A 25,916-nucleotide genomic window follows, 5' to 3' on the forward strand; every position below is an offset into this window, starting at 1 on the left:
TGTTGCACGTTTTAAGCCATAGTACATTTTAAAAATTGCTTTTAAACTGTCAAATTTTTACTAAACAATACATTTTTTTCTAGATTGACACAAAATGATACTTACACTGAAGAAAATTCTACTTGTTTGTTGCTTGGTTATGATAAAGAAGTCCACTTTCTCTTTCCAAATCAAGAATCCCACATTCAAAAGTTTTAGAGAACCTAAATCTCTCTTTTCCTTTTAGTGAATTTTTGGAATCTTCCCTCAGTTTCTTCTTTATTGCAGTGGTTCATTCCATCCTGCTTGTGTTCCTCTTGTAATCCCTCACTGTCCTCCTCTTCCTCCTTCACTGATTATAATCCTGTCTGTGTACTTCCCTGAGTGCGCAGACAGACAGGCAGGCGAGTATGCACCCTGGGCAGAAAATGCTGCGTCAACCCCCCCTGCAGAGTACAGGTTTTGGATGGATGGAGAGGAGAGAAGCTTCAGAGCGAATGCCTCTTTGAGCTCTCTGAGCTTGTGTAGGTGTTGAATAGAGCCTGATGTGCTTCCTTTGAGTCACGAGTTCTCAGAAAGTCTCATCAAGAAACAACAGAAATGGCAACAAGTGGGAGCAGGAGGGAACGAAACTCCTGCGTAAGGAGCTGCTCCTGGAGTCTGGAGACGGTTGTCACTGAACATATCGTTTTTTCTCCTGATGGTACAAAAGCACATCACTGAATGCAAGATAATAAGGCTCTGGTAATGTCGAATGATTCACACTTGATTTTTCCTTCATTATGTGAGGATATTTCTTAAAAAAAATATTCTCCCTTAAAAAAATCTTCCTAAATCATTGATAGAAACTCCAGGAGGCTTTAAATGATGCTTCCAGATTTCTGATCAAATTTCCGATCATTTGCTGACAACTCGAGCTGTAATAAATTCCTTTTTTTAATTTCATTTAGTGACAAAACATATCATTGAAACTAAATAAGCATGAAACAGTTAATAAATGAAAAGGAGCATAAAGAAGAAAACTTATATTATCCGGTATTACTAAAAAAATAAATCAAATATATCAATCAAGGAAAATAAAAATGATCCTAACTTAAATATTAAGGACATATAAACAAAAATACATACACATTTACATAAACATTTGTCTACACAACCCTCATTTAATTCGATTTACTTACACTAGGTCCAGTGGCATTAACTACATAAGTTATATGATTTTTTTTCTACATATTATCTCTAACATTTACTTAATATCTCCCTCTTGATAACACTTTTAAAGGCAGTAATTGTTTTCTATCTTTAATTTCCTTGTCCACTTTATCCCATATGTTAGGCCCGTATACTGAAATAGATCTCTCCAACACTTTTGTTCTAAATCTTGGTTTTCTGAAAATATTTCGTGTCCTTTTAGGTCCATGTGTCTTTGTCTTTTATTGAATTTAACTTGTAAATTGAGGGGTAACCATGACCTGTGTGCCTTCTACGAAAGTTATTTTACTTTTCTGTTTGAATTGCAATCGACTAAAAACTTTCATCTTATTGGTTTCATTCAAAGTGATGTGATTCAATTTTCAATTTTCTTATTCAGAATCTACTGGAATGATGTTGATCGTGTTAACGATTGAAAAGCGTCAGGTGTTAAAGGGTGAACAGTGTCTTCTCTAGAAGTCATGTTTCAGGTCCTTCTACAGGATTTATGTCATGGTTCACATAAAGACATGTAGGTGTTCCAGAGAAGTTCAAGGTGGAAGTGGGACTGGACCAAAAATCAGCCTTGAGTTCCCTCGTTTGCATAGTGATGGACAGACTGACAGGAATCTGCATCTATGTTTGCAGATGACATTATATTCTATGGTTGTAGCAGGTGAAGGAGAGGTGGAGGTTTGTTTTGGACAGGAGAGGAATGAAGGTCATCCGCAGCAAGCAAAGTATCTATGCTTGAATGAGAGGAACTCAACATGAATGGTGAGGTTACAGGGAACATAGTTTTAACCCTTGGTTCCCACGGTCGGAGCACTTTTTGTGAAGTTGGGGCTATTAATGACATACATTGTAATAAAAGGCGGGTTATCCAGTGAACCCACTTCTCATGGTTCGACCTGCTACTTCCCTCTCCAACTACTAGAGGGAACGCTCACCTGAGTTCTAACATCACCATCTGCCCTCTCCAGGACCCTGATCATTACCAGCTGTTCTCCGTCTACTCATCACCACCACAGTATTTAGTCTGGCTTCTCACCTGAGCTTGTATTGCCCTGCATGTATTCTGAGCCTGTTATTTCTATGCCTGTCTCTCTGTGTCCTGACACCTGCCTGCCTCCTCGACTCACCTTATCGCCCGTGTCCTGACCTCTACCTGTTTATTGACCATGAGTGAAGATGTAATAAAGCAGTTTTTTTTTCTTTCCAAGTTGTAGAGAAAAGGATGCTTTTTTCTGTCAGAATCTCTCGGAATAGAAAAGTGGGTGTAGCATTTGCCCACAATGCATTTATGGAGAAGCAAGAGTCTCAACTGTGCAAGAAGTGATAATTTCAAGCTAAAAATGAGAAACAAACTGCAAAAAAAAAATGACACCAAAGAAAAAAGTGATCATATAGCTTGATTTATTTCAGCCTTTTCAGGATTAAGTAAGTCATTTTTAAAAAGCTGTTTTGAATTTTTAACTACTAAAAGACACTTTTTTTTCAATAGCGGACTGAGGGAAAAGGGAAGTACTGAAAAGCCTCAGTTAAAAATGAATTTCACAGCATTTCTTAACAACAAACCAAAAACCATTGTCACAGAAAGTTCAAACTTTTCCAACATCCTAGAGGAACATGACCATGTAGACAGACAGACTGTATTAATAGCCTCTAATCAGGCCTGAGTGTCAGATTAGGTCCCGTAACCTTTTCCTCAGCTCACACCAAAGGATGTCCTCTATCCTAAACGGTTGTTCCTCTCTTGGTCTGCTGCTCAACCTTCGTCCTAATGATGGAGAAAAACCATCAACGTTTATCTGAAAAATAACTCATTTGGTCTCTTCTTGTTCATTACTGTTTTCTTAAGAAAAAACTTTTAGATTTTAGATGATACCAGCAACAAATGGAGCTGCTAAAATCTGTAAAAGTTACCAAAACTAAAATGAAAGCTAGTCAATAAAAATAAAAATGTGCTGATAGATTTACATCATTTCATTTCAAGGAAAGATGCCATAGAAAAAATAGAAATGGAAGGGGAGAAAGTAGGGGTGTCAAAGTTAATACTTTGTGTACAACTTTGCAAAAAATAATATGAATGCAACATGTTATAACATGTCTGTTTTAATTTGTCTTTGTTTTGAATACGACTTTGTCTTGTCTTGAGAATAAAATTCTCCCTGAAACATGGATTTAACAGTGTATGTGTGTCGGATTCTCATTTATTAAACAACTTTGTCAATGAGTATGCTTTTCTTTTTGACAACTATCGTACCCCATAGTTTCAACGGTTCTACCATTAATTTCCAATAGAGTGGGAAAAAAACTGTTGTGGTTGAATGATTGCACAAGTTTAAGAGTTATAAAACTCCAGTCTGCTGAGTGTTTTTGATAGTTTTATCTGTGAAGGAAATTGAGAATTTGGTTTTAAACATGTTCTTGTGGCATTTTTTGATGATGGGGGACATTCATTCATTCATTCATTTTCCTGACCGCTCCGTCCCTTTCGGGGTCGCGGGGGTGCCGGAGCCTATCCCGGCTGCTGATGGGCGAAGACAGGGTTCACCCTGGACAGGTCGCCAGTCCGTCGCAGGGCGATGGGGGACGTATAAAGTAAATTAAACTAGAGTATTTATTAATTGAAATTGTGAATGAGGTGCAGATGAAAAAATACCTGAAAGAGATTGTATTTAAGTTGTAAAAAAATACACTGGGTGGATCACAAGCTTCCTGCTCCACAGTGAAACTGGGAGGCAGAGGGAGGCGAGGTTGTGCCAACTCAGAAGCGAAAAATGAACTCTACAGAAGCTACGTCCTATAAAACGACAGATAAAAAAATAAATAAATAAAATCAGCAAGATCATAAGTAAAATACCGTTAGAAGAAGGTTTAATCAATTGCTGAAAAGATTATCAAAGTTGATTTTTAAGGAGTTATTGGTGTCTACAAAGGGTACAGAAGGAAAAAGAAACAGGAGCTCAATAGTGGGGATGCTTCAAAACATACACACAATATGTAAATGAATGAATGACTGGTGGTATGGTGGTAACGGTTGTGAAGCCAAAACTTCATATTTCCTGCAGTTTGTCTCCCCCTACTGTTATATCAAAGAATTACACCTCACAAATGCCCTGCAGCTATGTTTTCCGCGGTGTCAAGGGTCATTCCTACATCCAGTTCCACCGGTAATCAATCTTTCCCTTCAAAATAAAAGCATAGCGTCTTTCAAGGCTCAAATTTCACCAAACAATTGCGCGTTTCTCTGATTATTATCAGAAAATAAACGTTTAATTTGAGATGTGAACTATTTTAATTGCATAAAACTCTCAACAGAAGCCTAACAATCAACTGTGAACAACAGCCGAATCCTTAATTATAACCGGAAGTAGGTTTCCTTGTGTCGAGCTATTTAACTTTTGCTAACTTGACAGCCACGTCACCTCCTCTCTGATGAGCCTCCGTTTTTGGACCGCTACACAGGAATAAGAGGAATTTACGCGTGAATATTTTGCAGAAGTTTCGTTTGTTTGAAGGCGCACTCCTAGCAAACGAGCTGCTTAATCCGTGTGACGCTCATTCGTGATGCCGTTGGGTTTGGGCGCATTGTAGGAACCTCAGAGCTCCTGCTTGTTGTTTGGCTTTTTGTTTTTTCTTCAAACCCAATTGAGAAGTCCGTGCAGGCCCGTTGAGATTTTCTTGTTTTAATTTCATTTGGAAGCTAAGTACATTAACAGCAGCATGAATATCTTTCGTCTCGCGGGTGACGTGTGCCATTTGGTGGCTATTATCATCCTGTTATTGAAGATATGGAGGTCCAGGTCCTGCGCTGGTAAGCTAGCAAACTTTAGCAGCTCTTTAACTCTGCACTCATTGAATGCATAAATACATGCAATATATAAATAAGGCAACGCTCAGTGTTAGAGGGAAACGAGGGTGTTTGTAGAAGACTTATGGTTTGTTTACACAGTGATTGGTTTTCATGCAGTGAGAGCTACGTGGCAGTGCAGTGTGAAGGCTGCAACAGCCACCTCATCATTCATGTTCAATAAAAATCAGCTTATATTTGCTTTAAATTGATCAGATGAACACTTTTTGTCACCAGTCTGCAACTGTACAAGCAATGATGTGGTTTTATTCCTGCAGGAATCTCTGGGAAGTCACAGGTGCTGTTTGCAATAGTATTTACCACCAGATATCTGGATCTTTTTACAATCTTCATCTCACCCTACAACACAATCATGAAGGTAAGAAGAGGTCCAACTCAGGGTTTCACAAGTTTACTGTCCTCTAAATACACGTTAGTCTACTTCATTCCACCAAACAGACAATTTGTCTTCAAAAGTAGCAACTAATTATGTTGAACTTATGCTGACGGATCTCTAACTCACTGACTAGCCTTGACCATCAGCTCACAAGCATTATGGGAAATGCAATTTTAATGCAACCTAGTTGCATCGATATGCTTCAACTTGTGCATTTATTTCAATGAAATGAGCTTTAATTTCTACTCTAAGAGTCTTAAAATGTTAAATGATAGAATCATTGTTGTGTTTGTTTAGAGTTAAAGTCCCACTTCAATCATCTTTTAAATCTATTGTAAAAGCGTTCTCACAGGTTATTTCATTGTGATTATGAAGTAAAATCCATATGTTCATTCCAGTTATTCCAGTTCTCAGGAGGATTGAGTGTCAATGCAAAGAAATCTCATCTCGTTCTGTGTTTTCTCTAGGTGGTGTTTCTGGCTCTGTCCTATGCTACAGTGTACCTGATCTATGTGCGCTTCAGGAACACCTTCAACTCTGAGAACGACTCTTTCCGCCTGGAGTTCCTGCTGGTGCCGGTCATCGGGCTGTCCTTCCTGGAGAACTACGCCTTCACCCCACTGGAGGTAACGAGGCAGGAACCTTTAAGTATTATGATAGGTTTTCATTTAATTTACCTTCTTTTTGGTTCCACCCAGATCTTGTGGACGTTCTCCATCTTCCTGGAGTCAGTCGCCATAATGCCACAACTCTTTATGATCACTAAGACCGGAGAGGCGGAGTCTATCACCACGCACTACCTGTTCTTCTTGGGCCTCTATAGAGCGCTCTACATCGCTAACTGGGTGTGGCGTTACCACACCGAGGGGTTCTTTGACCAGATCGCTGTGGTGTCCGGCGTGGTGCAGACCATTTTCTACATCGACTTTTTCTATCTTTACGTCACAAAGGGTGAGTAGAGTTGATGAAAGGTGCAATATTGGCATTTGAGTCAAGTTTTTCTTCTTTGTTCACGTGATGCATCCGTCTGTCCACAGTGCTCAGAGGAAGAGGAAAGATGACCCTACCAATGCCAGTTTAAGCCACACGTCTGCATCATAGCCCCACCTGTGCCTGCCTCCGTTCAGTATTCACTCAGACGGACTAAAGATCGCTCTTTTGGATCGGTACTGAAAGCGAGGCGTTAACGGCGTTTCCTCCAAGTTCCGTGTGTGTTTTTATTTGTTCATCATACGTGATTCCGAACATGTCACACATGCACAAAAAGCAACTGCATGGAAAATGTCTTTCCATGACTCCATGGGAGATCTTCAAATTAGTTTTATTGACAGCTTTGAATTGTACAAAAGTCAACATCTGTGTTTGGCACTCATGTTCATTACACAAATCCACTGTTTTTACTGTCAAACAGCTGAGGGTGCACCTGCAGGTTCCTGCCTCACAATCCAAACTTATTACACATTCTTCATTTTCAATCACCCCACACTCCCAAAAATCTATTGGATGCAATAATTTGTGTGGTTTTTGCCAACTTTTTGTATTTTTTCATCTTCTTCTGTGTCTGTTTGTGGGATAAAAAAGGGCTAAATGTATTTTCTATTTCTATAGAGCCAAAGTTTGTGTGTTTTAGTTTATTTTATTGGTCACAGTATCTTTACTAAACTGTTTTTTGGGGTCAAAGGGGAAGAGAAAATACCATTAGAGGAAGCTCTTTAAGACACAAATGTGTTAATCGCAGTAACTCAAATTGCACTCCTTTATTATAACATAAAATGCCTCTAATTAAACTTCTTTTTTCCTGGGATCTGAAGCAGATTCTATGTGCAAATCTTGCACACAAGTCTGTTGTATTGTCACGGCATGCTCTTTAAAGTGCTGATGTACAGATTTGTAGACGTGTTGAAACCGAATAAACACTGTCGAGTGAGTTTTTCCTCCACGTGTTGTAAAGTTCGTTCTGTGGGTGTTTCAGTGCAGAAATGTTTTTTTGTGCTTTACTATCACTTTACTTCCTTCTCTCACAGCTCCGCCCACCACTTTGGCCGCACACTTGATGGAGAGAGGGGATGCGGCCAGAGCTGCTGCCTTCTCCACCACCTTCACCTTCTTTCCTCCCTTTCCTTTGTCCTTTCCCGTTAGCCCCGCCCCCTCTGCCGCGCCTCTTCCCAACGCCGACACCAGCTCACACCAGAAGAGCCGCTCCTCTCTCTTCCTAGCATCCTCTTCCTCCTTTTTCCTGCCTGCGTCCTGCTCCTCCGTTTTTGGAGATGACTCCACTTTGGGTTGTCCTCCCAGGATTTTCTCCTGTGCGTCCTTTAAAATGCTCTCAGCTTCTGTAAACATCTCAGTGTTGTAGAAACCTTCATTCTCTGCCACAACTTTGTCTATTTTGTTGAAAAGTGTAATGACTTGAGAGGCGTCTGTGGTCTCATTATTATCAAAGACGTGATACCCCCCATGGCAGCTGTTCACAAACTCCAGCAGCTCCTGACTCTCCTCCAGGAAGTCCTCAATGCTTTTGCCCTGCAGTTGGTCCCCCCAAGTGAACAGCACAATGGTGAACCTGCAGACTTCAGGCCCAAACCGGGTCTTTATCCACTCCAGGGTCTCTACTTCCTGCTGGGTAAACCTTCCAACCTGCAGAGTCACCAAGAAGACGTGAGGTCCCGGAGGGTAGAGGGAGACGCACTGGCCCACCTCCAGCATCACCTCCTCAGGAGACAGGTGAGTGTGGAGGAACCCGGGGGTGTCGATGACAGACACGGTCCGCCCACCTGCTTTCCCAGTCTGTCTTCTGCACCTCCTGGTGATGGAGCGGGGAGAAACCTCCACCCAGAAGGCAGATCTGCCCAGGATGGTGTTCCCAGAAGAGCTTCTGCCCGTCCCTGTCCTGCCCAGCAGAATGATCCTCAGAGGTTCAGCGTCGTGTGCTTCGTTAACTGTATGAAACATGTAAGTGCACTTATGACAAACATTTACAAAAATATCCACTGAATTTTTAAAGAAAAGAAGAGGAAAAATTTAAAAAACTCAAATTTCTGCATAAAATATGCTCTTGTATTTTTAGATTTTAGCACCCCAGTTCTTGCAGTACATATTTATAATCATTTATTTTATTGAGAAAAATTCTAATGCTGATCTTTAACATACCTTCAGGTGACTCAGCAGTTTCAGAGGACATCCTGTCAGAAGAAAAAGAAAAAACAAAAACAGAACTGCCTTATGTTGATTTCTTTTTTAGGCGCAGGAAACAGACTATGAATTCTATATGTTCAGAGATGCATCTGCGCTTTGAAATGATAACAAATCTAGCGAAGCTCAGTGCGTAAATGCGCAGCTGCAGTGCAAGAAGGAACCACGCTGCAGGGATGACGCACGCTATAAAGCCATGAGAAAAAAAAGACAGAAGAATGAAAGCAACGGGGAAAATATGATCTATAAATAATAAAATATGTAAGATAACTATGCATGATTAATAATTATGAATAAATATTGTTTAGATTCTTCTACATTAATGTTTTGGTCTTGTAGTTACAAGCCTGACCTCTAGAGGGCAGTGAAGTCTGAGAGACACAAACAATATTGAATTACTAGTCATTTTTATCTCCTGGACTTTTTACTTTTAAATATGCATTAAATATCTTTACAATTTAGGAAATGTTTTATTCAATTACAATGAAGTTACCCAATTGATAATTATATATACAAAAGAAAAGGCTTACCAAAATAAAAATATGTCTACAAAATACATTTATTTTATATATTTTTAAAAGTCAGCCCCCATCACTAACATTTACACATTTGTAATCTTTTGAACAGTCATTGACTAGTAAAATTTAAGTTTTTTACACCAAATGTTCTGCTTAAATGATCCTGTGTGTGTTTGGAACTGATTAATACATGTATTTGATCTGCATGATTCATCCCAATGATATCCAGTTATTTTGCATATTAGTTAGAAGTGAAATTTATTTGTGCAAACATTTAATAGCTTCTAAATGGTGCTAGAGCACCATCTCTGGGTGATTTTCACCCAAGCAAAAGTATTTACATGATCCTCAATATGTAGAATTTTTTGAGTGTCATGTGTCTCTGCTTAAAGTCTCACGTCCCAGGAAAGGGTGGACCAAAGGTCAAGTCTCCAGTATCAATAATTTTTTTTGTTTGTTTGTTTTAGGAATTTTTTGTTCTCAAATTCCAGGTTTCCAGTAATTTTCCAGCTTTGGATCTTCCTAAGTTTTTATTTTTGATTTTGTTACTCAAACCCCTTATGAAAATAAAATATTCTACTCTAATTTATTATGTGTTGTCATATTTTTGATGTACTTTTTATGAGAAAATACTTTTTATTGGGTATATTATATCTGGTAAAAAATACCCAGCAAAAAATATGGTGTAACTATTTTAAGCTAAAGTGTTGTAGGGTTAGAAGAAATCCTTTAACTTGGGTTTTCTTCTATCTTTTCTGCATGAAATAGTTCTGTTGTTGGCCTGCAATTCAAAAATTAGTCAATAATGACTAAATTCTCTTTTTAGCTAAAGTAACATTTCTTTTGTAGAGGATTCTGTTTTGTGTTCATAGGTTCGGGTGTGCATGTGTTAGTGCTGGACAACTTCACATCTAAAATATGTCACTAAAAATCAGCCTTTTTCAGCTCTTTATAGAAGACATGGGAATCTATTCATAGTTAGATGGAATATTGACAAAATAGAGGGAAAAAAACAAGTAACTGCCAGTATCTACATCTTAATCTGTGAATTGCTTTGGCTCTTTGTTGTTGCCACATCGTCTCAAAATCTTGTTTTTTTTTCTCTCGTTGAGCTTCTGAAACAGCAAAATAGCTGATTTTTGTTTTCTATTTTAAGCTCTATGAAGTCACAAGAAAGATTTTTGCAGAGTTAAAGGTTTGTCTGTAAACCTGAACATGAATTCTCTGCTTTTGTTCATTCTGGATGTCTCTTTTATTACTGTGTCCTTCTGGGTTCTTGGCCTCCAGCATTTCTTCTCTCTGTCTTTTCTCCTCCGTCGATGCTGTGATTTCTTCCTGCAGCTTTCTGGGAACAGAAACCTTCTTGGTAACTGAGCAGTCTTTCTCATCTGAGTCCATCTGGAAGCAAATTTTTGTTTTTCTCCTTGAATTTCTCAGAAATATTTTCCTAGAAAGCTTTGGAGGTCACTTTGTTCATTTTGACTTAAGTATTTTCATGAGCAGGTGTGCGTTTGGCTTTCTTCTCTGGCCCTTTCTTTATTTCTTTCTTAAGAGCAGCTGAGAAATGCCCCCCCATCCAGCTCTTTGACCTCAACTTTTTGTTTTCAGCTGTTTGGACCTCCTCCTGGGGTTCTTGTAAGTCAGGAGTCTCCAAACAGATGGATGATGACCAAAGAGCTGATCTCATTTCTGACCTTATTGAATCAAAATGTAAATTGTTTCATATAATTGTAATTTTCTTTTTCTCTCTCCACAACTCAGCATGTTTGGATGAAGGATGGATGGATTTTGTACAAATTCATTTTTGTTTTTGTCTGTTTTTCCCCCCTAAAATACTGAAGTCAAAATGCATAATTTTGCACAAATACCCCTAAAAAAAAAAGAAAAGACAACGCTTCCATGAGGGATTCCGACTTTTTCTGTATGACTGTAAAATATTCTTGCATCTTAAAGGCTCCCTCCTGTTTCATATCACACAGAATTTTCTCTGCGGACACTTTGACATGTTGAATCCCCCCAGAGAGCAAAGATTCAGCAGAGGAGGATGAGGCAAACAGATAAACAGAGTGAAGTTTTCTTGCAACATCCACATTTCATCCTGACTGCAGCTGACAGATAATCAAATGTCAGCTACACCAGTCATTATCTTCTAGTAACTCACAAAATGAACTTTTTTTAGATGGAAATGTGATTTTAATGAGTTTGTTGCAGCACATGGAAGCAGAAAAGTGACTCTTGGCAGCAGTAGTGAGCAAGTTTTCAAGCAACCGTATCTACTTTAGCTTATCTTCATCTACAAATAGTGAGATGCATATAAAAACAACAAAAAAGATAAACACAGATATGTGCAAAAACACAAACTAGTCATTTCCTCTCCTTCAGTTTTTCTTAGGGCTGCATCTAGTTGACAGTCAGTTCTCAATTTTGAGGTCAGTTAAATTAATTGCAGTTGACTTAAACCAGAAAAAGTGGAGTCATGGAAGTTCATATCATGATGAACTGTTTGAAGGTTTGTCCCACTCCACCTGGTTCCTCACTGGAAATGTTCCTTTACTTGGAGTTTGTGTCTCTGCCGCCTCTGGAGGAAAGTACACATCTGCTTCGTTTTTCTCCTGTAACACTGCACTCTCAGAGCAAGTCTCACTCAAGCTGGAGCTGTTGTTCAGGCTGGACTGTGTCAGGCCATTCAAGTCTGAACCCCCAAAATTAAAGGGGGCGTTGCTCTCCCCGATCTCCAGACCAAAGCTCTCCAGCACGTCCATCACAGATGGTGTAGGATCGTCCTCCTCCTCAATGAGGCTGAGAGCAGGTAAAATGTCCACCAACTCGGCCATCTCCATGGGCTGAAGGACCTCAGTGATGCTGGAGGGAAAGTAAGACCCCCCCTGCGTGTCCAGAAGGGCGTATCCGGTTTCCAGCGGCGGGACGGCAGCACGCTCCAAACCCGACTCCGTGTCCACAGGGTACCCCCCCTTTACCACCCCTTCCATCAGCACCAGAGCAGAATCCCCAGGAACAACTGGGATCCCTGCCTCGGAGGCCACGCCCATGTGGCGTGGAGTGCCACCGTAGGAGGTGTCTACAGAAAGAAACAAAGGTGGAAAAAAAGGACATTAAGACTAAAACTTTCTTCTGCTTCCTGCAACAGTAGTTTTGTTTGCTTAAAGGCTTTAAAATACTGTAACTTTTCAACCATGATCAACGTAATTCCAGTAGATTCTGAGGGAGAAAAGCGGCTCGTTCTCATGTTAACAATTTAAAAAAAATACAGTAAATCAAAGAACATAAACATGGGAGCTCTGGTGTTAAAGGGTTAATAAAAAATGCTTGCAATCATTCATGCAGTGTTTCCATATATTAAAAACTAAGGGACACTTTTTTTGAAAGTGTCTCATAAAAAGACCACAGAGGACGCTTTACAGTAGATCAAAAGATGTTTGGAGTGGGACTTTAAAATGACTACAATTAATCAAAATCCCCCATTTTTTTACAAATTCTAAAAAAATGTTCCATGGGGTCTTATAATTATGATTATGTCATTTTAACCAAAATAAAAAATCTGTGTCATTTTCTAGGATATAGTTTCTTCAAATCTGCGGTATTTCATTAAAAATATGCTTCTTAATTGTGGGCGGGGCCACTCGCTTGGATTAAGGCTGTCCCTTTTCCCATCATCCCACTGTTTACACTCTCTCCTGCTAGCTTACAGTTATTATTGGAGCTATCCACCTGTACAGTTTTGAGTCAAATGATAGAAATTAGGAAATTAGGAAAACAAAGACGTTCATGGATCTATTTGTTTGCAAATGGATGTATCAGAATGGAGCAGAGCCTTGCTTGGCGTTGAAAGTCTTACGTCACAGTTACAGGTTTTTTCAAACTGCATTTTTTTGTTTGCTACTAATTCACCAGGATTTGAATCAAGAAATAATCAGAAATACTATTTTATTCTTAATTTTCTTTAGATATGTCCTCCATTGTTACAAAAATGCTACAAGAACATGTTAAAAACACTAAAAACGTCATTGAAGTAACTGTAAGATCAATGTCACTTCATCTTTGTCTGAATCTTTTAGTATAAAATAGATGGTTTTGTAGGGAGTGAGACTTTACAGCAGCAAAAATAAACATTTCTTTTCTTGATTTTACAGGAATTCAAGATGAATTTGACTCCAGACAACACAGATATTCATTTATGGTCATCTTACTTTTCAAATATGCTTAAGATTTGCTATTTTTTGGCGATTGTAAGGACAAGAATTGAGCAGAACATATCAGTGTATAATTTGTGTTATAAACTTTTTGTATGGTTACTCTACCAGTGATAGATCTTTGAGTTTGCATCCGATGAGGCCACGTTAGCCTAGATGTCAGACTCTCTTCCTCCCCTTCAGGACAAGGTGGGGGGTCACCTCCCATCACCAGGCCAAGTGGCACGGCCCCCACCCACTGCTTGGACCGGACACACTGCAGACAGTCCATAATCCAGCGGGCATCCCTCCACACCACCTCTAGACGCTATAGAACCGAGAATGATAGAAAAGCATGTCAATCACTAGTTTTCTTTGGAAATAAGTACTTTTTTCCTAATAGATCTGAAAGTGTGCTTACTCGAGACAGATCTGTCACGTTGTTGAGCTGCTCTCGAGCCTCCTGCACTTCCTTAGTGTCCAGCGCCTCGCGCAGCGCCTGCTGAGCCAGGTGAGTGTCCAGCTCCAGCCTCACCCAGGCCTGGCAGTACTGGCAGAGGAAATCCCGCTCGTAGGTCCAGAAGTGAACTGGTTAATGAGTCAGAAAATCATCAAAGGACGAGACAAAGCCCCAGAACTCATTAATGCTCTTTAATTGCACATTTAGTGAGAGAAATGTCAGAGTAGCCCAATTTAAAAAGAAAATAAAATCCTCACTGTGGATTAAAACAGTGGATCAGTGTTGCAGGAAACACAGAAAAAGAACTGTTTCCCCTTCTGCTTATCATTTAAAATGGCTAAGATTTTATACTTAGATTTCATTTGGTGTGCTTTCAAAACTAATTATTTTAATTAGTGATATGAGGAGATGGCTGTTGCTTTTTTCTCCTGTAATAATGACTTTCAAACATGAAAAGAGATATTTCAACTGTCGTAGAGGTTCAGAGGAGCCCCACAGAGGAGCCAAACACAGCGTAATTACACTTCCCCTCTTACCCAGCTCAAAGATCTGAAGAGGCATGGTGAGGCCGGGCTCCTTGGTCCCCACTAGAGGCCAATAACTCGAGCTGAAGTCCTCACTGGGAGGCAGGAGCAGCAGCATGGACAACTTTTCATCAAACTGCAGCAGCTCCCGGGTGTAAACGCCATACTGATACGCCTGCCAGCAAACCAGCAAAAAGAGCATTACAAACATGGAGGAATGTGGAATTCAAATTCTTCGGCTTACACAGATGTCTGGGCTTTCTTTACCCTGTAGAGGGGGATGTTGAGCTTCGTCAGGAGATGCGTGACGGCTGATCTCAGAGACCTGACGAAATCCATCAGAACGCCGTTCTCCGTCAAGCTCTCCTCCTCGCCGCTCAACAGGTTCTGAACGCCACCGTTCTGTGCTGTGTAAACATGACTCTGGAGCCACGCCCACTCCTCTCTGTCACACATGGGATGAAAAAACACAAGCCAACATTTTGGACCTCAATTCTGGAATTTTATTAATTAGAAGGTTGCATGTTCATTTCCTAATTTTTCAAAATGTCAGGACTCATCTGTGTGTGCATAGGACTGTAAGGCACTTTCAACATGTTCATAATAATTACACACCATTTATTCAACAAGTATCACATTTTGATTATGATTTGGCTCTAATATAGGAGTCATTAGAGGGCTTTAATTTGTTACCTGGTCACGTGGGCGTTGTGTCTGACTCGCGTGTGGCAGAGTAGATTAGGTAACCTCTGAGGCACCAGCACTCTGATCTGCTCTACTGAGCTGCACAGCTTCAAGATGCCCACATACAGACCAGGAGGAGCCCACTGGATGCTGTGCCTGTGGAAGGACAGTTTGTCCTGGGGAGCACAGAGAAAAACAGTTACAGTAGATCTTAAAAGTTCTGTTTATGTCGTCGGGTTGCAACACAACGGGTTGACGAGTGTTCGTCACCTTGAGCTGCTCATACAGCATGTCCATGGCGGTGGGCTCGGGCAGCAGAGGAGTTCTGCTGCGGTTCTTTTCCAGGTGAGACAGAGGTGTCCAATGAAGTGGGGGATTAGGGGCACTAAAGCAGCAAAAAAATATTGTCACTCATCCGTGTGTGCTTTCCAAGAACAGACACATCAAGTGATTAAGTAACAAGCAGGGGAGTGTGGTAGGAGGGGAGAATATGAAATCTGGGAGATTGTATTAATAATTTAAGGGCCGTGACAGAAAGCAACTAAATAATCAGCTTATGAAAATGTAAACACTTCAGTGAGTGAAAGTTTCAAACTTTTGCATGTAAAATTTAATGCTAAGACAAAGTGAATCCATGTACCAACGTCTGCAAAGCCACACAGGTCTTTCTGACAAGTTTCAAGAGGGATACTGTGACAGGACTCGAACTTGAGGAAACGTAATTCCTGTTGGAAATTCTGCTGTTCCATTTTACGGGAAAGTGGAAGTGTTCAGAATGCACAGCAGCTCAGCCACAAAGCAGAGACCGCATCAACGTCTCAGAGAGGAATCAGCCGCTCAGTCAAAACCCATTTGAAACTGAATCTGAAAGTTTTCAAGCTTCTCCTGCAGCATGAAAAACATTTGTTTATAATAACACAGATCTTATATGGATTAAAAAAAAAAGGGAAAACTTGTGGAAAACACCTCAAGAAACATTGACTTGTTATTGAAAAGCAGAAAGTCTTATGTACAGGATTCCTAACCCTCATGTCTAAAATAGTTTTGGGTTCATATTTGACTTTTCCAGCACAACAATGAAGATATTTTAAATATATATATATATTTTCCATAAAAATGAATGTCTGTGTCATTCTAAAATACTAAATTTGAATTAGGAGTGAGATAAGCTTTCACTAAAATAATCTATAACTAAGGCTTTGATCTATTTAATGGAAGTTTCCCCCATTATTTTCAGTTTTTGACCTGTAGAAACCCTAAAGATTTTGAGCTCAGTGTCCTTCTTTAATGTTATATTTCCAATACTAATCTAAAGGTCAAAATCTGGGTTGCTGTGTCTGACAGGGAATCTTTGGATGTAGCATCTTCTTCCACAGGCCGTCTGAATCTGTGATTGCCCAATAAGGCCATCGGGTTTGTGAACACCTCCCCTGTGCTCTTTAAAAAGACCACAACTTCTTGTATTTATAAAGATACTCAGTAAGTGTGTTTTTAGTTGTAAAAGGACACAAAAAGGTTATCTGTACCCCGCAGCAGCTGACAGTTAGAGTTCTCAGACACGAATGTGTCTGTGAAAGTTTGGTTTCTGTGATCTACTTCACAGAGAACAGTTTCATGAACAAAATAAAGCTGAATTTGCTTTAAAGCTATTTTTTGAATCAAGAAGTGTTAGATGTGGCCAGGAGTCCGCTGGAAAAAAAAGCATTTGTGTCCAGTGTTGGGGTAATGGATTACAAAGTAATGAATTACTGTAATTTAATTACTTTTTTCAGTAATGGAGGAATGTAATAAATTACAGTTCAAATTTCGGTAATAAATTACAATTACAGGACTGTGGAAACCCTCGTTACTTACGTTGTGTAGGCTCTGACATATGACATGCTCAGAGCTTGTTCCTGAGCTACCAGGCTGAATGCCTCAAAAATGGACTAAAAATGCATCCTCCTCTAGTTACCATAAAAATCCAGACATAAATGCAGAAAATCTATTACAACCAGGCTGTAGATTAGTTCATCTTTGGGAAATCGCCATCCTCTGAGACCTGTCTGCTGCTTTTGTGAGCTTTGCATCTGTGTTTACAACAATCATTGTGTACACAGACTTTGCTTGTCTGTTGTTCTGTGCATAGAGATAGGAATGGGTCACACCTATAAACAGTAAGCCAAATAAAGACTGTCGTCCAATCAAAAGAGACCTGGCATTAGCAGGATGGGGCACCCCACTATAGAGCCTGTCACGGACATTTTTTCTCACCTGGGAGGGTTTGGAAATCCCTTTAGAGTCACTAGTAGTATGTTTCCCTGTCTGTCTTTTAGTGGCTCGTAGTACAACTGGCCCAGGTCCATCGTTCCAAGCGAACTCTGACGGCAGAACAAGAATGAATGAAAGAATGAATACTTTTTTAATCCCAAAAATTAGAATTTAGTTTGCTAAGATGACAACACAAAAGCAGATTAAAACCTGGTAAAGATTAAAAGACAAAAAGCATAATTACAAAACAAAAAGGATACAAATAAACCACAACTCTACTATTTAGTAGAAGGTCAAACAAGAATGACTGTCATTTGTAGCCAATAAAATAATAACACAAAAAAATGTGTCATTTTCTAAGATGTAGAATCAGTAAAGCACCAGGAGTTCATCAGACATTTGCCAGAGTTGTGAGCGAGACTGTTGATGCAGAAAAAGTCTTCCCTTATTTCCCATCATTCCTTTGCTTACACTCTCTCCTGCTAGCTTACAGTGCTAGCATACAGGGCTAGCTTACATCACCTCACAACCTCAACCTAATATTACAGGTGCAACAAAAATGGCGAGCAATAATAAAGCTATCCAGCCGTACAGTTTTGAGCCAGATGTAATCTCAGACGAGAAAATAAAAACATGCATGGATCTAGTCGTCTACAAGCAGATGCATCGGAATGAAGAGGAGCAGGGAGCTTCTAGCCCCGCCGATTGTAGATTTTATGTAGCAACTACAAGCTTTTTCAAACAACAGTTTTTCATTTGCTCCTGATTCATAACAATTGGAAAAAAGAAATCCAGTAATTTTCTGCCTTCCATCATGAGAAAAATGCTACAAGAACATGTTGATTGGAGTGGGTCTTTATTTGTTTGTTTTTTTAATTAAAAAAAAGATGAAAACATTGTTCTGATTTTGTACTACCTTTATTTTACCAGAAAAGATATCTTGATGGGATTTATATCTACTAAAACATCTGTGTTTGCTTAATTCTTGTTGTTTTCCTAAAATCAATATCAAATTCTTTGTATTCTTTAACAAAGTTTTCAAAAGACAGAAAAAGGCTGGAAGCCTTATTTAGAAGCCAGCTTATCTCTACAGCAAAGACTCACAAGAGGAGTGTCAACTGAGAATTTCTGCAAAATGCAAGACAGTTTGACATGTCTGCAGTCTGCTGTGAATATAGCAAATGAAAGTAGAGATAAGAGGTTAGCCGGTCAGACAAAAATAGCTTTAGAATCACAATAAAAAGCCACATTAACTTATAAACTCTGAGTAAACGAGCTGATTAAATCAGACAAATAGGAAATATGTTGGTGGAGTGGAAGGGATGTAAAGAGGTCATTTAAATAGCAATTACTTCATTCTGGAGCTATTTATCATGGACATAAGCGGATTAACTTCCTACCTGCAGCTGAGAAACAGCTTTTAAAATGTTGTGCCTGTTTTGAAGAAGGGAGGATGGAGATGAGTGAGCGGTGGAGAGAGCCTGCTGGAGCCAGGGCACCTGCTGCCACGCACAGGACAACTGCAAGAGTTCATCAAGTTCAGCATCCATTCTCACTCGTGGTGACAGACAATTGCAACACTTTAAAGTAGGTCACCAGCAGGGTGTGTGGAGAACTAGAATGTGTCAATGACAGCTCACCTTGGCAAACCAAAGGAAGTCTTGAGTGATGGAGGTGGAGCAGCACTGGATCTCCACCAGCGGGATCTGATCTTCAGCTGTCACCAAGACGTTGTCTTTGTGGTAGAATACTGTCGCCAAATATACACCCCTGAAGAGATCAGTGTAAGACACACCCAACAGTTTGAGAGAAAAATTTGTCAGATTTCCACTCTCAAAATAGTCTTTGATCCCTCCAGAAAAGGACTTTTAAGGCAGCAGCAAAATCCCAAAATGCTTTGCTTTAGTTAACATTTTCTCTGTTTGTTCAAATGATGTTTGTCATTGTCGGAGCTTCTGATAAATAGCTGCAGGAAGAGGCATTTCCCAGTCACTTGCCGTTCGCAATGGTACACTGATTTCAGCAATCATCTTCCTCAAAAATGTCTCCACATTCATCTCGAAGACGCAGCAACTCTTATGTGACTAATGTTCTATTCAAAACTGATACCAAAAAGCCAGGGTTCTGGCGGGCACTTTGTTGTGCTCGCTGCTACATTTGCGTCACATTTAATCTCCTTTTCTTGATAACCTCAAGGAGCGATAGAACAGGAAAGACAGATGAGAGTTACCTTTGTAGGAGACGAACAAACTTGGTGGCAGACTGAAACAGCTGTTTGATGCCTCGTGAAACTGACAGCCGCTTGCCGGGACTCTGGGGCTTTGAGATCTCTGTGGAATAGAAGAGAGGAGGAACAAAAAAAAAAAAACTCTTTATCTGGCTAAATGCACTCAGTATTAGAACTGCAGGAAAGTGTTGAAGTGGTTTTAGCTGCTTTAGAAACAAACCCTAGATGTACATTTGCAGGAACGAACAACATATGTACAATCTTTTGTTACCCATGCAATATCCTCTGTACTGTGACTCTTTGGCATCTTCCAGCAGTTTTCTCACGAGGCCCTCATGGTTCCTGAACTGTGACTTCACACCGACACACTCCCTCCAGCCTGCACAGGCAGAGAGAGTCACAAATCAACGCTGTGATGCAAATAAATAAAACCATTTAAAAAGATTTGCACAGTTTATGTGCTCTGTGAGCTGTTAAAGAAGATTATCCACAAACTTAATTAGGTAAAAAAAAGAAAAATCCGGTTAAAAATACTACAAAAGTTTTAAGACGTTATTTGAAAAAAATATATATATACAATTTCCTGTTTAGAACTAGTATGACAACAACATGTTTAGAGGCAAATGATGGTATTTCCAAATAATAAAATAAAATTGCAATAAAATAAAAAATGTATTGATTTAGTAAGTTGGTGGAAAAAATTAAAATCGTAAGATAAATAAAGCTCAATACACTGAATGAAAAGGCCCAAATCGTGAAAAATCAACCTTTTGGAGTTTATAATAATGTTAATTCCTCTAAAAAACTATCACTATCATAGAAATCTGAGCTTGAATGACACCTCATCACAGCCACAGATCCCCTCCACTGATGCAGTAATTCATGCCAAAGGATCCCTAATCAGGAACTGACTGACAAACATGTTTACTTATTTCAGTTTTCAAAAACGTCTGTTTTTAAAATTACTTTTTAAATTGGTCATTGATGATTTTCCATTTAGTTTAAATTATTTATAGATTATTTCTCATTGAAATTCTTGTTTTCTGATCATGATTAGCACGTCAGCCTCCCTACTTAAATCCTACAGTCGTTACATAAAATTGAATCCAACCTAAATATTTACGGATGCATCATTAAGAACTTTTCACTACTGTTTGAATCAGAAGTCTGTGTGGATCCACTTCTGCCAAATCAAGCTCAAGTTTAGTAGTTTTGATTAAAAAAAACGTGAACGTAAATACTCACTAGAAGGGGCAGCACTGACTGGAGCAGAGCACTGAGGTGGACCCCATCCTTTCACATTGTATGCACTCACTCTCACAAAGTAATGCACCCCCTGCATTAGAAAAAGCACAAGACTGGTCAATAAGCAGAATATATAAAAGCCATTTCCAGCACAAAGGAATCAAACGTTTCCATTATATTGTATGTGTGTGAATCTGGCTCCTGCATATTTGTGCAGCACAACTTACAGCTGTCAGTCCCTTGATGATGTAGGAAGGGTTTTTAGTCTCAGTGATTTGGGCCGAGCCGAGGATGCGTTTGAAGCAAGATGACGTGCTCCATTCCACTGTGAACAATAACAGCTCCAGTGAGAAATGTCTTCATAGCTCACTCAATGAAGGAGTTTTTGAGTTTAACCCTTTAACACCAGAGGCAGTGACGCTTAAATACAAGATCTTTAACATACTGTCAACACATTTTTGAACATGTGGCGAAGAGCGAATTCGCTGCGTGGCAAAGGAGAGGCAGTCGACGTGATTTTGACGCGCGAATCGCGTTCGGTCTGAACGTAGTATTAGGCTTCATGTTCTGCCTGATTTTTAAAAAGATTGAGACTGTGTGACACTATATTCAAACCTATGAAGCTTCAATACTGGCTTCACTATGATTTTAATTAAAAAAAAACAACGAGTAAGGTCACGACGTGTTTTGTCCACATTTGTTTGCTTTAACCTAAAGTTACTGTGATTAGATGTCAAATACTGACTAAAAATGCCAGAGGCCTAAAAAACGGAAAATTCCCGTAAGAGATAAACTGAAAGAAGAATGTCTGGCATGCTGAGTAAAGGACTGTGTGTAGCTTTTTCTCTTAAGCCATAAATCAATTAAGCATTAGCAGTATTTTTACAAAAAAAGTTCCAAGGAGACTTAAGACAAACTGTTAACAAGGATTTAGAAACGCATGCAGCCATTAGGAGCAGATAGATCCTGCAAGAAGGATCAATCAAGTCCATTTCCTTCATCATTAATTGATTCTGCATCATCTGACATTACTGAGGACAGTTACTCAAACTAGGTCAGATTTTTAACTCATTATGTGCAGTCAGCTTTCACTAAAGTGGAACACGTGTTTCTTTGTTGACGGGCTTAATCTGTTGATGGCATGGATGCTCATTTATGTTTGGAGAATGATCATTTTGTTTAGTTTTTCTTTTATAAAATGTTAATATACAAAAAAATGTAACATTTTGTAAAAACAGTTTTTCATTAAACTGCACTACAGCTGCAATTGAGCTAGAAAAACAAAAGATGTGTCATTACTTTTTAATGTATTTTGTTGATAAAATACACAAACCAAAAAAAATAGTTCAAGAATTGTCAATGAAGACTCATTTCTCTATTCCAGTAATAGTATTAATACTTGTCCTTAAGGATCATTTTAGTTATCCATTAATCCATGAAGTAAAAAAGAAATCTTTTTTATTTATTCTCTATTACCTCGATACTGAGTGATCAGTCCTATGGTGCTTCCCTCTGGCTCCTTGATAATTACACACAGAGACGACGTGCTGGTTACCAGTATGGACACGTGACTGGGAGGACCGGGAATCTCTGGAACAATTCAGGAATAAAACAAAAACAAGGTAAGTATTGAATAAACAATATTACAGATCCCCCAAAGGGACATCAAAGTTAAACAAAAAAAAATTAAAGTAAAAAAAAAAAAAGGTGATCACCAGATAGTAAATTGTGCTCACCAGATATTAACTGGTTCTCACAAAGATAGTAACTGGTGCTCACCACCAGATATTAACTGGTTCTCACAAAGATAGTAACTGGTGCTCACCAGATAGTAAATGGGGTTCACCAGATAGTAAATGGGGTTCACAAAGATAGTAAATGGGGTTCACAAAGATGGTAACTAGTGCTCACCAGATAGAAACCTGAATTTGTATTATTATTTTTTTAATTATTATTTTTTTTACGTTGAAGGCCTTTTAGGGGCTCGTACAATATAACCCTTTACCTGAGGAAATAATATATTACTGTCCTAAATATACAGGGAGTTTGACATTTTTGTGAAACATTGTATTCAAATAAAAACTCAAATTGTACTCCCAACAGCCTAACTTTTGAACTAAATGAAACAAATGTAAAGCATAATTTGGAATAACTTAAAAAAGAAGAATGAATCAGACTAATATCCTATTAAGAACCTTGTGATTTTGGCTTCCAGCCCAACAACAGATGCTAATAAGTTCCCTGGTACTGTGGGAACTGTTCATCATCAGAGCTTTAACACAAACTCAAAGATCCAGTTTGGGCATCAAATGAAACTGTGCTCTGCCTCCTGAGTCTAGACAAAAGGAACAGTGTAAGCTCAAGATTAACTGTGACCTGGAATTAAACCCTTTCCTTAAAGTCAAACACTTCACCATTTTACATTCCAAGCAACTTTCTTTTTCCTCAAGAGATTTGAAATAAAGGTATGCTAAACTTCAAAACCAGCGCAGGAACACTTTAGGCCTTGTTGCCCCATCACTGTGAAGAAGAGCTGGCAGTTTCTTAAAGAGAAATTAAATAAGGCCTAGGGAGAGACATTTAAGGAGAACAGAGGAGGGAAAGCATCAAAGCTCCCGAAACATTTCCTTCTCTTAAATCTACCGGTATCAAGGTGTTAGCAACTAAAGAGGGAGCAGGCCATGGGAGGAATCGGACGACAACGCAGTCTGCTGAATTTAGATGAGCTGAAAGAGGCTGCAAGGAGAGTTCTACCTTAAAAAGTTCAGACAAGGAAGGAGTAAAATCGAAATGTAAGGCTCAGAAGTTGATCACGGCAGACTTGTCAGCAAAAGATGGACGGCTTTGTGGAGGAGAGCTGGAGAAAACGCACAACTACTTGAATCTCAGCTGGAAGTTTTCTTTTTAAAGAGTGCTATATTTGTAGACTAATCATGTAACCAATGGTTACTGACACAGTCATAAAAAATAGTGCCCTGGAATTGTAAGACTGAAACACAATTTATCTAATATGCACAGGCCTTAAAAGCTGAGCAAGAGTCTATTGTGATATTTTTTTTCACCTTTTAACATCTTTATTTTACGGACCGCGGTGTGCTTCTAGGGAAGAAGGTTGCGTGAACGAAAACTATTAGAATTCTTCACTGTGTGTTTAGTTTTACAGGCTAACTTGAATTATCTTTGCAAACTTTTCATGTATATATTGCCTGTGCTGTTTGAATAGAGCTTTCAGAGAAAACTTCTGATGTCAAAACGTGGCTCTGAAGTTCCGTAGACAATGCAAAGGAAGAAACACAAAGGCAAAGAGCATAAAAGAATCAGCCTGAGCCCATCAATATAAAAGAAGTGATCCTATATTCTATAAAAACATCCCAGATGGTTTAGAGGTAAACCGACTGCATTTTAAAGAAATATTATTCACCAAATAGAAATGTTAAACAAAAAAAAAAAATTCTATCCCCCCAAAAATAGCAAAAACGCATTATTTATCTTTGACATTTTGTATCTGACACACAAACCTCTGAATAGTACCCTAGAGAAAAATAAGACCAAATGCAGCATGTCTGTAAAAGAAACTGCGGTAGGAGGATTATGATTTGGGATTGCCCTGCCTTTCAATCAGGATTTTCTCATTTTACTAGAGCGTGTAAGGTGGTCTAATCTTATTCAACAGATGAAACTTAGATAAAGTAGGAAAATGATTTCTCAATAACAAACAAGCAAACTTATAATGGAAGGAGAGAACAAGCAAAAAGGGTTTAATGCTGAGGTGAGACTTTAGGAGAGCCTGGCATCAAGCTGCTCACAGTGTTTTCAAGCATTTAACTGTATTTTACTCTGCTTTTATTTTCTTCCCCTAAAAAAAGAATGAACAGAAAAGGGGGAGGGGGGAAAAGGGGCCGTGCCCGATGCCCAAATCGCGCCGCGAGACCTCAGATTGTGTCTTTACATTGACTTAACATTGAAACCTGACGCCCCTGTCGCATCCGGTATAAATGCAGCATAACTCCCTTTTAAGCACCAAATCAAACTCTACTTGACTCTAATTATAATCATTATGTTTAACTATTCTAATATGACATGTGTGTGTGTGTGTATGCATTTCAGCAAACGAGTCTATTTTTGATCGTGAATTCTCTCATCTTTGTTCATTTTTCTTCATGTTCTAATTAACGTATTACTTGATTTCTGAAACGGGTTTAATATGTTTGTGTTTTGTAATGTATTAATCAATGATTTTAATGCTTCAAATAAACCAGTCAAATCAAATCAAAATCAGAGTAGTTGTTAAAAAAATCAAACAGAAAAACCCAGAGTCTCCTTTGGAGTCATAGGGTTTCTACAGCCTATCCCACTTATCGTTAAACAGATCGCCAGTCCATTGCCTAGGAAGAATTAAAAAATACCAATAAACCAATGAAGCTTGTTTTGTGGGAGGAAATGGCCGAAGAAAACCTACGCATGTACATGCAAACTCCACACAGAAAAGTCCCAGCTGGGATTCAAACCAGGGCTGTCATGTGGTGAGGCAGGAGTGCTAACCATTACACCACCATGCAGCTCATCAACATTCTGAATCCGTGACCCTCAATGACCAACCTGTGTGGTGGAAGTTCTCTCTCATCCGGCAGTACAGCTGCAGCCTGAGCTTCCACAGGCAGACCTGTCTCTGAGCATCAGCTTGAGCCTGCGGTCCTGCCCCTGCTTTCTTCACCAGCTCCGCCTTCCAGTCCTCAACTCGGTTACTGGCCAGCGCCACCAGGGCGTCCAGCTTAAGCGACCACTCCACCGGCCGGATCACTGACAGGAAAACAAGCAGACTTTTCTATCAACTTTACAGGTGCCTCTTCAAAAAGCAAATGAATTTGGTTACTTCTGATGCCAGGACTCACAGATGGGATTGTGTCTGGCTCCTGCTCTGGTCAGCACGTGGAGCAAAGGAGAGTTGTGGGTAAGAGCAGCCACGTCCAGGGGTACCAGACCCTGGTCGCTCACTCTGTTCACCTCCTTCTCTTTCTCCCATTCCTTCTCTCTCCTCTCCCCTCTCTCCCACAAGCTGCCTCCTCCTCCACAGCCGCTGTGGTCTCTGGACAGAAGGCTCTGCACAGACAAAGTGTCCTCATTTTCCACCGCCTCCCACAGGGTCTTGTACTGATGGGAATAAAGAGAAAAAAGGGTACAAGAGTGTAAACACCAGAATGAG

At 39.4% G+C, this 25,916-nt stretch overlaps 3 protein-coding genes across 3 annotated transcripts in view; 1 reads left to right on the top strand and 2 right to left on the bottom strand.

The window, feature by feature from the left end:
* Positions 1–4,563: 4,563 nt before the first annotated feature.
* kdelr3 (KDEL endoplasmic reticulum protein retention receptor 3) lies at positions 4,564–7,362 on the top strand. Its single transcript, XM_024272880.2, has 5 exons — positions 4,564–4,990; positions 5,305–5,405; positions 5,891–6,049; positions 6,122–6,374; positions 6,461–7,362. The coding sequence occupies exons 1-5, from the start codon at positions 4,900–4,902 to the stop codon at positions 6,502–6,504; spliced, it is 648 nt and encodes a 215-aa protein (XP_024128648.1). The 5' UTR covers positions 4,564–4,899; the 3' UTR covers positions 6,505–7,362.
* Positions 6,729–9,035, bottom strand: LOC112146846 (GTPase IMAP family member 7). Its single transcript, XM_024272879.2, has 2 exons — positions 8,574–9,035; positions 6,729–8,362 (listed from the first exon to the last, which is right to left on the bottom strand). Exons 1-2 carry the CDS (start codon positions 8,602–8,604, stop codon positions 7,392–7,394), a joined length of 1,002 nt encoding a protein of 333 aa, XP_024128647.1. The 5' UTR covers positions 8,605–9,035; the 3' UTR covers positions 6,729–7,391.
* Positions 9,036–11,303: 2,268 nt separating this feature from the next.
* LOC112146935 (ankyrin repeat and fibronectin type-III domain-containing protein 1) overlaps positions 11,304–25,916 on the bottom strand; it is a 22,265-nt gene continuing 7,652 nt past the window's right edge. Inside the window, exons 3-19 of the mRNA XM_036213352.1 lie at positions 25,606–25,864; positions 25,313–25,513; positions 22,190–22,303; positions 20,941–21,038; positions 20,714–20,804; positions 19,740–19,847; positions 19,472–19,571; positions 18,882–19,011; positions 18,642–18,761; positions 17,245–17,351; positions 15,262–15,376; positions 15,001–15,167; positions 14,575–14,752; positions 14,320–14,482; positions 13,745–13,911; positions 13,453–13,651; positions 11,304–12,212 (exon numbers count right to left, since the gene is read on the bottom strand). Of these exons, the coding sequence (XP_036069245.1) occupies positions 11,623–12,212; positions 13,453–13,651; positions 13,745–13,911; positions 14,320–14,482; positions 14,575–14,752; positions 15,001–15,167; positions 15,262–15,376; positions 17,245–17,351; positions 18,642–18,761; positions 18,882–19,011; positions 19,472–19,571; positions 19,740–19,847; positions 20,714–20,804; positions 20,941–21,038; positions 22,190–22,303; positions 25,313–25,513; positions 25,606–25,864 (2,907 nt within the window). The 3' untranslated portion in view covers positions 11,304–11,622. The remainder of the gene's footprint in view (positions 12,213–13,452; positions 13,652–13,744; positions 13,912–14,319; positions 14,483–14,574; positions 14,753–15,000; positions 15,168–15,261; positions 15,377–17,244; positions 17,352–18,641; positions 18,762–18,881; positions 19,012–19,471; positions 19,572–19,739; positions 19,848–20,713; positions 20,805–20,940; positions 21,039–22,189; positions 22,304–25,312; positions 25,514–25,605; positions 25,865–25,916) is intronic.

The sequence above is a fragment of the Oryzias melastigma genome, linkage group LG8 (assembly GCF_002922805.2).
Source record: "Oryzias melastigma strain HK-1 linkage group LG8, ASM292280v2, whole genome shotgun sequence".
Classification (NCBI taxonomy): Eukaryota; Metazoa; Chordata; class Actinopteri; order Beloniformes; family Adrianichthyidae; genus Oryzias; species Oryzias melastigma.